The 18,086-nt window shown below is 54.4% G+C and overlaps 1 protein-coding gene and 2 long non-coding RNA genes across 3 annotated transcripts; 1 reads left to right on the plus strand and 2 right to left on the minus strand.

The window, feature by feature from the left end:
- Positions 1-9,867: 9,867 nt before the first annotated feature.
- Positions 9,868-12,964, minus strand: SIX1 (SIX homeobox 1). Its single transcript, XM_005506358.4, has 2 exons — positions 12,115-12,964; positions 9,868-11,144 (listed from the first exon to the last, which is right to left on the minus strand). Exons 1-2 carry the CDS (start codon positions 12,672-12,674, stop codon positions 10,856-10,858), a joined length of 849 nt encoding a protein of 282 aa, XP_005506415.2. The 5' UTR covers positions 12,675-12,964; the 3' UTR covers positions 9,868-10,855.
- On the plus strand, positions 12,553-15,582 carry LOC110361590 (uncharacterized). Its single transcript, XR_002418287.2, has 3 exons — positions 12,553-12,713; positions 14,667-14,941; positions 15,386-15,582. It is a non-coding gene; the product is annotated as an uncharacterized LOC110361590 (long non-coding RNA).
- LOC110361589 (uncharacterized) lies at positions 15,582-17,595 on the minus strand. Its single transcript, XR_002418285.2, has 3 exons — positions 16,366-17,595; positions 16,008-16,114; positions 15,582-15,798 (listed from the first exon to the last, which is right to left on the minus strand). It is a non-coding gene; the product is annotated as an uncharacterized LOC110361589 (long non-coding RNA).
- Between the last annotated feature and the right edge of the window lie 491 nt (positions 17,596-18,086).

Raw genomic sequence — 18,086 nt, forward strand, 5'->3', positions numbered from 1 at the left:
GCCAGAGCACGGTGTCCTGTGGTCAGGGAGGGTTTGGTGTTGGGATAAGACCTGGAACAGCAAAGCTCCCTCCTCATTCTGGGGGCAGACGGATTTTTTGGGGGTGCAAGAGGCTTGCACCCCTCAACAGCACCCCTGTTGCTTGCAAACAGGGAAAGCAGGAGGAGGGAAGCAGCCCAAGAAATCAAGGTAGCCTGGACAAAGTACAACCAGCAGCCGCTGCAAAGCAGGGGGATCTATGGAATGAACCCAAGGTACTGTAAAACTATGAATCTGAACATAGAAGCTTAAAAGAAACACTAACACCACCAACAAAAAAAATTCCATGAACTATACTGATTTATGCCAGTAAATTTATACCAATCTCTCCAGTTGTGCCTGCTAAGAATAAAACCAGGGATGCACCATAACCTCCGTTCCCATCCTATAACCGCTCTGTGAGTTCAGGCTTTATTTTTAGCCCAGCTTCCTCAGGGCTCTGTCTGATCTGATTTCTCCGGAGAGAAGATTTTTTCTGCTAAATGCCACCCTCCTGCTAGAAACTTCCATTCTCCCCAGCACTGCTGAAGGGATTGACCTTTTCAAGCAAATTGGAAAGATACTCAGGTTGAATTTGGAAAAAACTGGCAGCCAAACAAAGAAGAGAGAGACCTAGAAGAGCATCCTGGGGTGAGACAGACAAGCAGGGCTCAGCCATCACAGTAGCTGGTCAGTGGCCCAGGGGAAGTTGAAATTGCTGCAGGAGGAAAGAAAAAAATGATATTTTGCTTCTTTCTTTCTTTGATTTGGCTTGTGTCTTATTGCCAAGCTTTTTGTGACTTGCTTTCAAGCAGTTTGCTGTGAGCATTCAGTCAAAAATATGGGCAGTGTTGGTTCGTGGCGTTTGGTCCCGTGATGTTGTTTCTGGCTGGCAGTTGGTTGAGCTCATGTCTTGTAATTAGTGGGTGGGCTCGAGCAGACCACTGTGGCTTCCGATCTCTCGGGGAAAGAGAGAAAATAAGCAGGATTAAGGAATTTTAGAAAATTATAGGCATTTTCATTTCACGTAAGCTTTGCCAGGAATACCAAGCCTTGGAGAAGGACGGCCACCACAGGATGCATTACCCATGGACAGGGCTAAAGGGCTTTAATTCTTGTCGTAGTCACCCAAATAACTCATCTGTGTGTTTATGTGTGTCTGTGCACAAATATGGTGTGTGCACAAATACAGTCTTGCCAGCCCGGCAGTCCCTGGGCTGACGATGGCTGAGGGGACACAGTACCTCTGCAAGATTAAAAGGATATATTCCATCTGCAAACACCGTTCTGTGCAGATTTCTTTTTCATAGCAGGATTGCTATAACTGGAGGGACCTGAGAGATGTGGAGAGATGTTAGAGCAGGGGGAGCAGTGGCTCTTGTTTGCTTTTAACCAAACCGAGCTGCTGAGGTGGCACCGCCGCATGTCCAGACCAGCCCGTCTGGACCATTGGACCCCACATGAGCTGATCCCCTTCTTGCTCACATGTTTTTTCCTGCAGCAGAGAAAGACAGAAAACCAGCCACAAATTCCCCAGGAAAACGCCAATTCTGGAGTCACAACAGCTGAGCAAGAGCCGTAGACATAGACATAGCGCTCAAAACTGCTTTTAATCAGGGTCTCTGTTTGTCCCTGTTTTAGGGACCTGGCAGGGGGTTGGGACCCCAGCTCCCCAGCCTGTCTCATCCAATACTCCAGTGGACATTTCCACTGTACATATATGCTCAGCAGCATTTAAAACTCACAAACAGTCAGTAATGGGTGCTAAATGCAAGAAATAAATGCAAATGCAGTTTCAGGTGGGCATTTACACTCCTGCTTCTTCTGCAGGGCACAGGATCCCACCATTCCTTCCCATCTCTGTGGAAGGAGGTTCCACCTCCAACATCATCAAACAGCCGCTTGCTGCTATTTTTTCCCAAATAACAACTTTTTCTGGCCAGGATTTGATAACAAGTTTTATTCTGAGAGAAGGACTGATCTGATATTCATAGAATCATAGAATCGTTTTGGTTGGAAGAGACCCTCAGTGCAACCAAGTGCAACCATAACCTAGCTCTGGCACTAAACTATGTCCCCTAATATTCAGAGCAGAGAGGATCTGATCAGCCAGGTGCTGAGGCACGTGCCCAAAACCACAGCTTTTTGAACTACAACAGACATTAAAAAAAACCCAATGTCTCTTTTATTACTACAAACACAAATCCAATGCTGCACATCTTGCTCATGGGAATGGCTTATCAGGTCAGTTGCTCCTTAGAGTAGCCCTATCAAGTGTATTTATCTTTAATATATACATGTATATATATATGACGTGTTTATGGATTCTGTTTTCCATTCAGTGTAGATATTAACCATATGCTGTTCCACCCAAATGATGTTAAAAGTGGCCTATGTCTCACTGATGATGACTGCTTCCACCATCACTCACACGACTCATGTTTGTGGGCGTATTACACCAGAGCTCCCAATTACAAGTCCCTGGTCCCTAGAAGAAGAAGTTTTCACTAAAACACAGTCAGCTTTGGCCAGGATCCCATTGCTTTTCTACAGCTGGGCTTCAGGCAGCAATCTTCACCCCACGGGGACATCTCACCCTTGGGATGGCGCCCTTTGCTGACATCCCTGCCATGCTGCACCCTTCCAGCACCAGGGCAGCACTCTCCTCCAAACCAGCCAAAAACCTCTCTCTCCTTATTTCATCCAAATAACCCTGCGATTATTTTTCCACATGAAAGTGCCCCGGTGTTCAGGTGGACAATCTGACTCCGGCTGAGCCGCCTGGAATCCCTGCGGTTTTGATTTTCAGCAGAGAACAATCTTATCAGCCCAGATTGTACACAGAGATAGGGAGCCTTGGGATAGGGTTGCACAAGCACAGATTGCCTCAGCTGGGATGGGGAAGGCTCCGCTCACTGTATTTATTTGTTTTCCCCACTGCGGGTTTCAGGTTCTCCTGGTGACCATCATTTCAGCTTTCTTCCCCCCCTCATTGTTTGAGCAGCCAAGCCTTCCTCATGGATCACTGGGCAGGAGGTTCAATTTAAATTTAGCCTCAGCCCTTGGCCGCTTGCATGTTGCCTTGAGAGATTTCTTGCAAATAGGGCTTTTTTTTCCCCATTCCACTATGATTCTTTTCTGGGTGAGGATGGGATGGGCCCCGATTTGGGATGTATGTGATTCCCTCCTCCTTCAGCACACCCGTTTTGGCCTCTTCCCCTCCTGCCAGCTCCTCTTTCAGATCTGGCAACTGCGTGGGCACCTTGTCTCCGATTGCAAAGGCAGGATATACAGTTTCCGCGGAGGCCATCAGCAAATAGCTCTGGCTACGTAACCCTGGCAGAAGAGGGGGATGAGGACAGAGTGGCATCCTGCATGACACAAAACCCCCAAAACGTCACCCAGAGGAGCATCAGGGAGGGAAAGCTCAGAGACTCGGGCATCCGAGGACAGCATGTGTTGCAGCTGGCACTGACACAGGGGTCCCATCCTGTGCCATACTCTGCTCCTCTCTCAGGGCAGTCCCCTCGTGTGCCACACAAGGGGATGGGGTGGCAGGGACTGAATGCACCCATGAGACCTCCATGCCAGGACTCTGGGATGTCCCTGGCAAAAAAAAAAGTCACCGTGCAAGTCAAAGCGTTTATTTTGGAACATATTTTAGATTTGAAGTGGACCTGCAGTGGCGTGGGAGCCTTCAGGGGCTCATTCAACTCCCTAGATGTCGAATTACCCTTGCTGTGGGAAAACCTTATGTCTTTGTCCTGTCCATAGCTTTCAGGTACCGGCTCTGCTTTTGCCTCTTTTCCTCCTAGTTTAAAGAATTTTAAGACATGTACCTTGTACTGATGCCTTCAGATAACAGAAAATCGTTGCTTTTCTAGGAGACATTACCAAATCTGACACATCCATTAACCAGATGGACCAGTTTGATGAGACGGTTGGACATCTAGTGTGCCATGTGCCCAGATCGAGCCTTCTGTGAAAATCATCACAGGCTTTGTAGAGGGTTGATTCTCCTCCCTGCTAAAACATATGCCTCCTTTTAGGCTTGAATTAGGTCGTGAGAGGGTGCAGGACAGAGTGGGGTAGTGAGGATAAGCAGATGCTGACCCTTCTCACATCTGCGGTCACAGGCTTTGGCCACACCACTGTCACCCACTACACTGGTACCGAGATCCCTCTGGCTCGTGGCAGCCAAGCAGGCCAGCAGCAGAGCCCCAAAGTCCCTTTGCTGAATGTCTCCTCCAGCCCAGCCCTGCCAGGTGCAGAGCTCAGAGGAAGAGTGGAGGTGGGGGTCTCTGAGCAAGTCTCCTGCAGCTCCCCCTTCCCATGCCCTGCTTTGCCTTTGCCCTCCTGGGGGCTCTTTGAACCTCACCCAAGTTCCCCTTTGGACCTGGAGGCCTTGGAAACAGCTCCTGCACACAAAGGCAATAGATGGGGCTGGTACAGCCCAGGGTGGCGTCAGCTTCTAGGCCAACACGTTGCACTGAGTATGTCTGTTCACTTCGTTAGGTACCACGTCTCCCAGGGACAGCACAGCTCCATCATCCTCATGTCCTATGTCTGCACTCTTCCCTCCAAGAAATAATGCTACCTCCCTCTTCAGCACCTCCTGGCCCTTTGGGGATGTTGGCTTGAGGGGCACTTCTGCCAACAGAGATTCCTTCTGGCTCAGGCCTCAGCATCTCCCCCTCCCACAGGGGCAGCAGTGATGTTTATCCCCTCCTGGGCTGTCCCAGCAGTATAAAACCACCACGTGCTTTCCCTTCTGTGCACCCAACAGCCGTCAAACACCCAGGGCAGCATGGAGCAGGCCAGGGTATCCCCACCTCATCTCCGCTGAAAAGGGCACGTGGCACAAACCACCAACAGCCCTGTGTGCCGACAGGGCTGGAAACAACCATGCCGGGGGACACAATTGCCCCCTGCAGCAGATGGCTGCTGAGCCCCCACACCGTTCCCAGCTCCTGCTCGCTTTGGTTCTGCTCCCGCAGAGGAGCAACACAGGCAGAGCAGAAGGCAGCCTCCGGCTATGGGGAAACAAGCAGCCTGTGGCCAATGACTTGGGCAAGCTTTGTGGTTTCTTCATGCCAGCACCTCTGCCCAGCCCTGAAGGGCTCCCAGGAAGGGAACAACAGTTTTTAAGCTGGTGCTCCCTCCCTCCTGCACTCTTTCTCTCCCTGCTTCCACCACTCCAGCTCTGGGAGGTTAGGCATATAAAGGTCTTAATTCCATAATTACATCTCTGATTTGTTGTAGCGTGACTCGGCCCTTCTGTTGAATGAAGCACATGCTGAGGCCATGCCTGTCTGCAGCACTGGCACTGCCGCAAAATCCCTCCCGAGCCTGCACAAGCAGTCCTGAGGGTCCCTGTGACACCCACCACCCCGTGCCAGCAGCAGGAGCTGGGTGGGGGGGACAGGCATCCTTTGGGGCTCAGGAGAAGTGCTGTGATGGTTTGCAGATGTGATTTCATTTTTCAATTGTTTCTAATCTGCTTGGGGTTTTGTTTTCAATTCTAGAAAATAGACAGTTTCTTCAGGGAGTGTTAGCCACAAGCCTCATTTGGCATTGTTCTTTAGTCAATTGGTTTTGTCTTGTATTAGTAAGAATATTGTATTACATAATGATAAGTTGTGGTGACTTATTATGGGGACTATAAAGGGAGGCAGAGTGGGTGTGCGGAGCACCAGCCGCCAGCACAGGGCAGCCGCCTTCCCCTCCGTCATCTGCCCTTGCTCTGACCTTCAGCAGGTCTGTTGTCCCCCTGGCTTTCAGTTTCCCCTCCTGTAAAACAGGGCTGATACACACTCCAACTACTACCTGAAAAGTTTTTCCATCCTTAAGTCAGAAAAAGCTTTTTTCCCCTTCCTTCCATCTTGAGAAGCAGACATGAGGATTTTCTAGACCTTTCCTATCATGGCTGAGAGCCATGGAAGTCTGAGGAGGTACAGCACCATACCAAAGCCATCCTGATCCCCACAAAACTAGGCTGGGGATGAGAAGCTGAGATAGAGGTGGGAAGGAGACACTCTCTGCCTATGGAGGTTTTTTCTGGATGTACTGGACAAATGAAAACAGGAAATCATAATTGAACTAAATCTGTTTCTTTAACCTCATTATTAGGATTGGGATTATGTGCTTCGGAGAAAGTTCAGCCTCTATTTAAAATTTGGGGAGGTGAGAACAAATGCTAGAGACCCCAGGGAGAGAGGAAATGTTCCTGCACTTGGTGACAAGCCCAGCTGGAAGGAAAGGCGGGGTGGTGGGGACATGGCTGGGGGTTCAGCCTGGAGCTCTCCTTCCAGCCTGCATCCAGCTGCTGTTGGGTGAGCACGAATAATCTCTGAGGGCCTGGCAATTTGCTTTCTTTGTCTGAAGAATAAAGCAAATTTCCCTCTGTTTCCACATTTAAAATTGTGTCCACATCCAGTTGGGAAAGGTGACAGTGTCTCAGGTTGCTTTGTATAAGCTTGAGCTGAACGAAAGCTCCTGCAGGTCTGGCCTCTGCCACCTCTGCTCTCCCCACACATCACCTGGTGCTCTCAGAAAATCTGATGGTTTCAGACCCAGCAGGAATACCAAATTCCACCCTTGAAGCTGGGTTGTCACAACCAGGTTGGCCAAGCACTGTGCTGGCTGCACCTTCACTGCTTTTTCTGCTGCTGACAAGACCCACATGTATGGGCAGGTTAAAGCACCTGCCTCTGAAGGTAGCGTATACAGAGAGGTAGCCCCCAGCAGCATCACTCCGTAGTCATCTCCTCCTCAGATGTAAAATCACCAATAGCATACTGCGTGGGCAGACAGTGAGGTTTCCACCTGTGCCCATGCAGCATCCGTGATCTGCTCTGCAGAGAAATACAGAGAGAAACAAAGAGGCGAAGAGCCATCTCAGGACATGTACTGCTTTCTTCACAGGTCTGCAGGGCTGAAGCACTCCCATAATAGTTAAGCAATTGTTAAATAGTATTTTATCTTCAGGACGGATAACAGTGCAAGCAGCTGCTGGCTGTTTAGTGACAGGCGGCTTGATAAAACCATCTACCCAAGAGGGAGGCAGCCTAGATGCCTTAGCCCAATCCTGCCTGTACCACACACCCTGCCTAGTTCCAGCTGTTGACATTTCCAAACCTGTGTGCTCAAAATGAAGCTCCAATGTCTGGCTGAGCATGCCTAGTTTGCAAAGACACAGAACACAAAGGTCTCCTAACCACAGCACTGCTCCAGGCTCCTGGCATTGCAAATAAGGATGCACAAGCTTTAGGGAGCTAGGCCTGGAAATGTTGCATTTAAATCCATCAGCTGAGAGAACATCTGCTCCTCACTGTCAGTCTCTGTGGAGGATTTGCCAGCCCGTGGCCCAGGGTTGTGGGGTCCAAGAGCAGGGCTGTACCTGCCCCTCTGTGGGGCTGGGGGCTGGCGCGGAAGAGGAGCTGGGCAGGGGGTGACAGTGGGGCAGGGGTAGAGCAGGCGTGCAGCTCCTGCATGGGACAACGCTGGCTCAGCATGCCCCGGGAAATGAAATGAGGAGAGAGGAGCGGGGCTGGCTTTATCCTTGGGCGTTTGTTTTTATGCACTGAATTTCCTGCTGAGGGAATCTAAGTGTAACCCTCTCCCTCCGGGCTGCCCCCAAGGTGGAGATAGGCTGGGGAGAAGCAGCTGCCCCATCTGATTCTGCCGGAGGAAGAGGTGCTTGCAGTAGAGGTGACCTTTCTAAATCCCTGCTTTGGACAGACATTTCCAATAAGTGCTGAAGAAAAGCCTGCCAGTTCCAGCTTTCTCAGCCTGCTCTCCATTTTCCTTCCATCCTCTCCAGGCTGAATTTAATCGGAGAAGGTTCCTTTGAGCTTTTGTGTGTTGCTGGGGGAGATGTGGGCGCACAAGGGATCGCGTTACAACTTTCATTTCCTGAAATGTTTGAGGGAACATCCAGGGTTTTATCCACACATCAGGCAAAGTTGAGGGCTCGGATTTCAGGTCTTGTCACTCAGCTGTCACCAAACAAATGAGCCTCTCAGAGCTGGAGACGGAGAGAGCTACCTTCTAGGTAGCTATTCATGACCCCGAAAGCAGGTGATCACTCATGGGAAAAGCAGGTAGAATTAATCATTCCGCTGTTCTCCATTTCCTCCCCTTTTTTGGCTGACCTGGACACAGTGCGAAGTCTGTCCTGGGGGGTGAGCAGGAGCGAGGGGTGGGGGCGAATTAACTCCTTCCTGACGGTGGAAATACAAAGCACAGCGAGGTGAGAAACAGCCCCGGGCTGCCTCCCCAGACGGACTTTGCTGTGGAAAGCTTGCTGTGAGGTCAAGCTTCATCGAGGAGAGCTCAGCAACCTGCGCTTGTCTCATCTCCAGGGCCTCCCTGGTCCTACCTGCCCGCCAGCCCCTTCCCCAGCTCGGGGCAGGGACCCTCAGTATGTCACATCCCTCCTTGCCACCTCATTGGTAACCTCGTCCCATTCCCTGTTAGGGAAATGGAAGGTCGGGGCGTGGGCTCTGAGGATGGGGCGATCGGCGGGGCGCATGGTCTCGCCGCACAGCCGTCGGGCCTGACAGCGGCCCCGATCCGCAGGTCCACGCTGGGGAGATGAGGTTTGGCCGAGGGGGGTACCCTCTGGCAGCTATCCCTCCGGCCCCTAGAAGGTCAGCTCTGCTGCAGCCTGCGCGCAGGAAGCGTCTCTGCGCTGTTTGCTTTGAAAATAACGCCTAGTTTGCGCGTCCCTGCTTGGCTTTTCTGCCACGCAGGGCTGGACCCCGGGACAATATTTATCCTTCCTCTTCATCGAACCCGTGGCTTGGAAAAACAAAGGAGCTGGAGCTTATCCATCCTCGGGGTGCAGAGAGCATGGCTCCTCACCCTAAAAATCTGCCTCGTTTCCCTGGCGGTTCCCTCCTTTCTGACCGAGGGGCTGGAGGGGGCAGCGCTGATCTATGAGGGATCACGTCGGGGCTGGATGAGTCCCTCAGAAAAGGCCATGAGGGTCTCTGGGTGAGGATACACGGTGCTCTCACTCCAAGTCGGGTTTTGCTCCGTCTCCGTCCGCGGTCGCAGATGCCCGCAGACACGCAGCTGCGCGCCCATCCGAGCAGGATTTGCGCTCTCCACGCTGCTCCCACGGAACCGCTTCGGGTCCTGCTCGGGCGCGGGGCGGTCCCCCACTGCCCCGGTCATGCCCCCACAAAGAGTCGGGGGCACAGGAAGTCCCGCGGGATCTTGGCTGGGCGCTCCGAGGGGGCCACCGGTGCCAGGCCGGAGGGCAATGACAAGCACCTCCGCAGCCCGGGCGCCCCCGTAGCCGGAGCCGAGGAGGACGAGGGGCAGGACAGATCTGCCGCCCCGTCCCGGCGTGGGTGAAGGGTCTGCCGGGGACTCCGGAGCGTGTCCGGGTGCCGGGGACGGCGGGCGCCGTTGGGGAGCGAGCGGGCTGGACTCGGAGCGCTCCGGCCGGGCAAGACCTTCCTGCAGAGGGTGACATTTCTCCATGGCCCAAGACCCCGATAATAAACACTGCAGCGACTTAAATAAACACGCACTTAATGATGCAAAACGCTAACAGGGGGGACCGACACCACCGGCCTGGCCGCAGCGAGGCCCCAACAGCGGCCGGGACAAGCAGCTCCCTCCCGGCCAGGCGCCGGTTCCCAAGGGGCAACCCCACGCATTCCGCTCCGGCGAGTCCCCTCTCCCCTTCCTTCCTCGGTTACGAAGGTACCGGCTACCCCCTGCAACCCCGAAGCGCCTCCGATGCTCCCCGTTGGCAGGGGGTTAAGGTTGGGCAGGGGGTTAGGGTTGCCCTCTGAGCACAGGCTCGCCCCTGCAAAGAAAAGCGCAGCCTGGATGTTCCATCATCAGCGTTGTTTTAATTTAGACTGGTTAGGTACAATAGAAAATAAACCTGAAAGCACATGCGATTTTTGGTAACAAATACTCGAGACAGACAGCGTCGTCCGCGGGCTCTCTGCAAGCCGAAGGAGGAAGGCGGCGAGCGGGGACAGACGGGAGAAGGCAATGCGGAGCCGGCGGGGCAGCCTGAGGAATACTCGTTCGGGAGAAAACAGGAGACTTTTATTAATATCATTCTTATTCTAATTTTTAGCCACATCGATGCATTTCACCACCGAGGAGAAGGAAGCGGGGGGGTTGCGGGCCCACAGGAGCTCGCTCGCTGCCCGCCTCGCCCAGCCGCGCTAAGACACAGGCACTTGTTAAAACTCTAACACTGCAGCTTTTGCCTTTTTTTTTTCCTCCTTTTTTTTTTTTTTTTAATTTAAACTACATTGAAAACTTTCTGGTAAGGCTAAATATGAAAAATGTAAACGTAACTTCCCCTCCCTCCCCCCGCTCCGCCACAGGGCTCGGTACAGACGTTTGCTCCCTTTGCCTCCGTCCCAGCTCCTCGCCGGCCCTGCGGGGACCATGGCTGCAGGAGCCGCGATTTGCCCGGCCACCCCTGCCCCACCGCTCCTGCGGGGCTGGGATTTATTTGGGTGGAATCGGATCCATCTAGGTTTGGGGATTTTTTTTGTAATTCCCGCTGGGACCAGATGGTTTGAACTCGAAGGGCTGAGGGTTTCTGCCCCTCGCTGCGTTTGGCTACTTGAAAGAAAACAAAAACAAAAACAAAAACAAAACAAAAAGATGATAGTGGGAGACGCATAGGGGAACTGGACCAGGAGCCGATGTGGGGTTGTGTGAAAAAAGCCGAGAGTCCCGTCAAGAATCAGCGGGTGAGCTGTAAAAACGGGTGCTGTCCTCTATGTACAACCCAGAGCCTCTGTCCCCGAGCGAAACCTCCTCTCCCGTTCCTCTAGCTGCCCGCCGCAGGCCTTTAGGATCCCAGATCCACCAGGCTGGACGTGAGGGGTCCCAGCAGCGAGTCCTGGAGCTGGTGGCCTTGGAGGCTGTGAGGGGTTTGGGATGCGGCTAAGCCACTCAGGGAGTAGCCGGAGCTCCTGGTGTGGTTGAGGTTTCCCTGCAAGAGCAGTACCGAGTTCTGATCCGGGCTTTGGGGAGGAGAAAATTCTTCCTCGGAGCTGGACATGAGGGGTTTGCTCCCATCCAGAGGCGAGAGTTGGTTCGGTTTGTTGTTGGCCGCGTTGTTGTTTTCTGTGTTCTCCCTGCAGAAAGGCAAGAAAACCCAACGGGCTTGTTACGGCGGACGGGAGACGCCGGGGATGGGCGCTGTGCTAATGCCCCCAGTTAATCCTTTGCGTTTTACTTCATCGTGGGAGCAGAAAGGCATCTAATATTTTCATAACGGATCGTCCCTATTTCTTTTCACCCTCCTATAAATAGGTGTCCACCGCACCGCCCGATAATTTCGGTGAGGGGAAAAGTGGGAGCAGAGGGGAATTGGGGGGGGTCAACTTTATTTTTTTTAGGTAAAAATGAAAGTACGGCCCGAGGACGAGCAGGGTGCAGAATATTTTCTAGGATGCTCGGTGGGGAGGTTGCTGGGGGAGATAAAAAGCAGGGACGATGCTCTTGGTGGCTGTCAGCTCCGCCGGGCCGAGCCGCCGCCCCGTACCGAGGCCACCCCGGACGGCGCCGCCCGGGGTGGCCTCGGTACGGGGCGGCGGCTCGGCCCTGCCAGCGAGTCCCGATCCCGGTCTCCCTCCGGTTCCTCCCCTGTCCAACCCGGGGCTGCATCTTTCCTCTGGGCTTCGGAACTACCCTGCCCGATCCCAGGCAATAATCGAGCCGGCATCCCGACCGCTTCCCCGGCGGCTCCGGGGCAGCATCGTTGGCGGTTTACTCGGGGTGGCAGGCAGCAAACAAAGGCGACGGAGCGGCCTGGAGAGGCAGGTGAGGGGCTCGCTGTACCCCCGGGCAGCTGGGATCGGGCAGCGGGGAACGGGGTCCGGTGGGTCTGGGATGGAAAACCCACTCGGGTTTCCCCGGTGGGGAGAGAAACGAAAGTGCTTCAGGAAATTTAAAAGAAAAAAAAAATCGGAGGGAGCGAGATATTTCTCCGCTCCCGTCCCATCCGCCGCCGAGTGCTCGCCGCTCTCCCGGGGCTCCCGGCCGCTCCGCTCATGGGGGCAAAAGGGGGTACGGGGAGAATAGGGGGAGGTGGGTGGCAGGTACCTTTCCTTCGCCTCTGCCGCTCGGTCCCGCTGCCTCCGGTTCTTGAACCAGTTGCTGACCTGGGTGGTGGTGAGACCAGTGGCTTCGGCCAGTTCCCGCTTCTCCCGGGGGGACGGGTAGGGGTTGTGTGCGTACCATTCCCGTAGCACGCCCCGCGATTTCTCCTTGAAGCAATAACTGGTTTCCTCGCCGTCCCAGATGGTTCGGGGCAAAGGGAATTTTCGGCGGACGCGGTATTTGCCGACGGCGCCCAATGGTCTGCCCCGCAGTTTTTCGGCTTCCACGTAGTGAGCCTTCAGCCAGAGCTGCTGCAGCTTGGGATGGTTGTGGGGGGAGAACTGGTGGCTCTCCAGGATCTTGTAGAGCTCGCGGAAGTTCCCGCGGTGGAAGGCCACCACCGCCTTGGCCTTCAGGACGCTCTCGTTCTTGTGCAGGTGGTCGCAGGCCGGCAGCGACCAGAGGAAGCGGCCCAACCTCTCCAGGTTCCCCCCTTGTTGAAGCACCTCGCAGACGCAGGCGACCTGCTCCTGCGTGAAGCCAAACGACGGCAGCATCGACATGGCCGGGCGCGGAGGCGGCAGAAGGAGGAGGAGAAGGCGGTGGGTACCCCGCGGGAGCGCGGCGGAGGAGGGGCGGGGGAGAGCCGCCCGCCAGGTCCAGTCCCGGTCCTGGTCCCGGTCGCGGCCCCAGAGCGGGGAGGCGCGGTGGCAGCCGGGGGCGGTCGAGCGGGGATGCTGGTCGCGGCGCCGGGGGGACTTTGTCCCCGCTCCGCCGCTGCCGCGCTTAAAGTGCCCGAGCCCCCGCGCCGCGCTGATTGGGCGCCCGCGGCTCGGCCCCCACCGTGGCGGGCCCGGCCCGGCCCGGCCCAGCCCAGCCCAGCCCAGCCCGGCCCAGCCCAGCCCAGCCCGGCCCGGCGGGCAGAGCCTCGGCACGGGCGGGCGGAGCCTGGCGACGGGGACCCGGCCCCGGCCTCGGCCGCCGCGGCTGCGCTTCCCGCCGCCGCCTCTGCGCGGGTGCGGTCCCGGCCCCGGTGGCGGCTGCGGGGGGGGAAGCCCTCGGGCGCATCCCTGGGGAAGCCGCTCCCTGCGGACTTTATCTTTCTTGCACTCTTCTTTTTTTCTCCCCACAAACAATTTGTGTTTCCCCCCCACCCCCGCCTGCTGTCCCCATGCCAAGGCAGCCCGTATTTAATTACCTTAATGCTGGGGATGAATAAATAATGGTTTAGTGAATAGCTGAATCATACGCGGTACCCCTGTGCCTTCTCTTTCCCCCCCATCCGCGTCCCCTGCCTCCCACTCTGCGCCGCTTGGGCGCGGGGAGGTCCCGAGGGGTCCCCGCGGCGGGTCGGGGGCAGCTCCGCGGAGCCCCCGCGGCAGCCGTACGGGTGGCGGGCAGAGAAACTGCACCGACCGGCGGCGCTTCAATTACCCTAATCCTCATTTGCACACCTCGCTCAAAAGCAATTATTTTAAAAAATTAGAAAACAATTAGGCTCCCTAAACAAAGATAATCCATTGTCAGTAGCCGGGACGGGTTGGGAGATGAGAACAATGCGGTGAGATAAGGGCAGTGGAGCGGTGGGAAGAGGGTGTCTTTATGACTGTATTTATCTTTGATTAGATAAGTCGAAACTAGTATTTTAAGCACACTCCTGAACGCTTTTGATTCACGAACGAGTTCGCTCCGCGGGTGCTAATAACCATCTCGAGGCTCTTTAAAACCTGTTTGTCTTCTCTAAAGACATTCGGATTTATTTGACTTTAAATGCTTAAAGCTAAGAGCTGCCTGTTTGTGGCCGAGGCTGAGGAGGGCTCCAACCGGGGCCGGCGGCGCTCCCGCTGCCCGCTCCCTGCCCGCAGCCTCTGCCCGCTCCGCTTGTCGCGATACGACATGGGAAAGGCCAGTCCCGATATTTTCCTAATCTAGATTTTTTTTTTTTCTCCTCTCCCATGTACTTCGCGTCTCGGGGCTGTTTAAAATAAGCCCCTGCCACCCAGTCTGTACAGTGACTTTACTATGTGCGCTGGAGTCAGGACGCTTCTGTATCCCATGACCATGTGTCTGGTAATTTTCCCTTGCCATTTTATTTTAGTAGTTATGATGTTGCAGATGAAGTCTTAAAGAGCTGCAATGTCCTCCCAGAAGGAATGTCTGCTTGGAACAGATCCTTATTGACAAGGCAGCTGTGTGGGGACCGGAACGGAGCCTTAAACCCGGCTCTAAAATCAACTAATACCCTAAAGTCTGGAGCAAGTGCGCAGAATTATAACGCATGGGCTAGCAGCCGCCCGCGGCCACGTCCTGGAGGAGCAGTGTCCTGCCCAGCTGCGAGATGGGCTCCCCATCCCTCCTTTCTATTGCTATTTATTTTTAATGTTGGTGGGTTTTTTTCTGTCTAATAAGGTGCTTAGTCTGGGAAAAACACGGACCTGAGGGCTTATGTCTTCAGGATGAGGAGGAGAGAAAAGCAAAGCTCCTTTCCATTTTAACGAGAGCGGTTTTCTCTTGCCCTCACAGTTGTCTTTTTTTCTTTCCTTTTCCTTCAAAAGGCCGAGCAAAACAAACATCGCTCTTGATGGGAATAGGCAAATTATCCCGACGCGGCCGGCAACAGAACTGACAGGGACGGGCGAGGGCGAGGGCTGATCCGAGGCTTCCCCGCGATTTCCGAGCGGGACTTTCACAGAAGGAGGGGACGGACTAGCTGGGCTCTACCTGGGAGTTAAACGCTGCAGAAGAGAACTGATCAGCATCAATGTTAATTATTGCCCGGGGTTGGTGTTCCTAAAAATTGGAAACCGTTCACTTTAAACCACGAAAAGAGGTAAATGAATTCCCAAACCACCCCATTTAGCCTCTTAAAAGCAGCCCCCCTACCCCTCCCCAAAAAAATAGAGATGGTTTCGTGTCGCTCAAAAAGAAAAAGAAAAAAAAAAGGAAAGAAAAGGCAGATACAAAAAACTCAATAACAACACAACGGCGGAGCTGCCGCCGGCCGCTCCTCGCTCGTCGGCTTTTCGGCTGGGTAGGAGCAGCCCGGACGGGTCATCCCGTTTCCACCCCGGGCAAAGTGCTTGGCTTTGCCCCCCCACGCCGGGTTTCCCTCCGCCGCCGGGGCCTGGCAGCTCCGCGCCCGCGGTGCGGAGGCGGCGGCCGAGGGGGCCGGTGCGCTGCCGCGGGGGCCTCCGCGCCTTGCCCCGCTTGCCGGGGCAACGACCACCTCCGTTTGTGCTGGATATTCATTTATTCGCTTATTTATTCGATGCAGCGTTATCCAGCGCATAGCGGGGATGAAGATGGATCCTACGCAACGCTCTGCCGGTTTTCCTCGATTTCGCCAAAAAAACAAAACAAAGCAAAAAAGAAAAACCGAACACGACTTCCATCTCCCCCCGACCTTAGAAATAAACCTCTTCTCCAACCGAAAATAAATTTAATATTTTTTTTTCTTTAAGTGTGAGGCTGTGAGGGAAACAAATAGCGCGACAGAATAAAATCGGCGGCATTTTTTTCGGTGACTCGTCTCGGCGTGATGATAACCGGGGCTGGAGGCTGGGAGCCGGCGGGGCAGTAACACAACGCTGCCGCTTTCCGAACCTTTCGAAGGCGAAATCCAAAACCGACCCATTAAGTCAATGAGGTTTGTGTTGTAGAGGATTCCTTTCCCATCCACTTGCTGTTCTGAAAAATAGATCGCATTTCGTTATCTCGAGTGAAGATCTGCAACGTGATACCGGATCCGCGCTGCCTTCCCTGCCGAATGCGAGGCGCAGGGGAGACAGCCAGCTTCCCCGGCTTGTTTCTAAACAATAAAGGATTTGTATTTTCTTTCTCTCCCTCTCTTCCCTCCCTGCCTTTATTATTCTATTTTTTAATGAGGAAGGACAAACCCCTCTCCATATGCATCCTCTCTTGTCTTGCAGGGAACCTTTGGCCCGACGCGCTTGCAAACTGGTGCAACCTTTAATTACTTGTTAGTAAATTGCCCTCCAGACACCTGTAAAAACAAAACCAGTGTCCGCGGGGTGGGGGCAGGGTCCCTGCCCGGCACCCACCCGGGGGTACCTGGCAGCGAGGGTCCCCCCGCTCCGAGCGGGGTCAGGCCGGGCCGGGGCTGCCGGAGGAGGGCCGGGCTGGGCTGGGCCGGGCCGGGGGGGCAGGATAAGGCCTTCCCGGGGGGTAGGTTAAGGCCTTCCCGGCGTGGCGGCGATCCCCAGGGCACAAAGGGCTCTTTCTTTGCGCACTTACCGGGACATTTTTCAAAGGATTAGAGGTGATCACGCGTTGGTTTTTCTCTGCGAGGGCCGATACGTCTTTCTGTACCTGTCCCCCCACATCCTTATTTTCTCATGTTTTTACCGTGGGACCCCCTTTCCTTATCCTCCCCCCTTTCCTGCTCTCTAATGTACCTCCTGGATGCTGATTCTTTTAAGCTACGAAGAATTTCCTTTTGGGAGGTGAAACCCTCCAGCTCCTCCTGTTCAGAGGAAAGTGCTAGTGATGGTAATACGGGGTGACACTAAATAAACAGTTAAAGCAGGGCTGGAAAGATGGAGTTAATTATCCAGTGAGCTACATTTAAACCGAGACCAGGAGGGGCTGATTTGTTTAGGCGCAGGGAACTGAGAAGGAGACGAGCCAGCGAGGTCTCCTTTTCTCCTCTTTGGAGGCTCCTGAAATTGTCCTTGCTGTCGCCGGCCGGAGGACCATGTTCCTCTGGTCCGAGTGGGTGAGCTGGGCCGCGGGCCGGCCCCCCCCGAGCCGCCTCTGCCCCGGGCCCGCGGCGTTGGGGGGTTTGGAGGGAGCCGCTCTGGGAGCGGGCGATTTAATGGGGTCCAGAGGTGGTCTTTTTTTTTTTCCATGTTTGTTTGCTTTTTCTTCCTTAGAAGTTAGAAAAATTATCATCCGTCCCTGTGCTCCTCAGGTAAGTCTGCGTACGAGCAGCAGTCCCGCGATGCGCTTTTGTTTTTTTTAAATTTTCCCTCCTCCTTCCTTCTTTTTCTCCCTTTTTTTTTTTGAAGTCTGATATTAATAATCCCCGTATGCCCCTCTTTCCGGGTCATTACGGTACTGCTGGTCTCTAATCAATCCTAATGCGATGGCAATTGGAGTCTCTGATGAATGCTTCTCAGGTTTCTTGTAATGGCTCTACCACATTTTCCTGGACCTCCTTCTTTAACCTGAGATGCCAGGGGGACGTCTCCGTTCTCAGCTGCTGATTACTTCAAGATGTTTGGGCTGATGTGGGGAGAGAGGGAGCGAGCGAGGCAGTCTGCCCCTGAATAATCTGGAACTGAATTGGATGAGCCGTTTCCTAAATCAAAGGAGAACGGCGGGGTTTAACTCCTTTTCTACATAGAAGCCTGCCGGCTTGCTTTCCAGCTACGCTGCATCCCCCCTGCGTGTTCATGTCCATGTGCGTGACACGACCCCTAGGCACCCACGCACCTCCGGAGTGTGCAGCTCCCACCCATCAGCTGCACCCATCACGCAAAGGGGACCCCCCCCACCTCCCCAGCAGCTCACACTTTCCCAAATCCCCCAGTGCCGGCGGGGGACCCGCTCCCCCCTGCATCCGGGCGCTGAGAGTCTTCCGCGGGCGCGCAGGGACCGTGCAGCAGCAGCGCGTTATTAAGCAAGGCGATTCGCATTTTCGCGGCATTGTTTTCCTGCCGTTTCTCAACATAATGGCATTTGCCGTAACCCGAGACAAATATAATTGCAATTTCTGGGGTTTTTTTTTGTTTTTGTTTTTTTTTTTTTTTTAAATAAGATAATGCAGCTCGAATTAGGCTGCGGCCACACTGGGCCCTGAGCGGTCGCGGAATCGATCGCTCCTTCCCCAGAGCAGCAGCTTCCCCGCACCGGTATGAGGTTCCCCCGGGGTGCGGCTCCTCCACGGGAGAAAAACACGCCCCTGTTGCCCCCCCTCCTCCCGGCAGCCCAATATACCCCAGCGTAACCCAGCA

Source organism: Columba livia, chromosome 5 (assembly GCF_036013475.1).
Source record: "Columba livia isolate bColLiv1 breed racing homer chromosome 5, bColLiv1.pat.W.v2, whole genome shotgun sequence".
NCBI lineage: Eukaryota > Metazoa > Chordata > Aves > Columbiformes > Columbidae > Columba > Columba livia.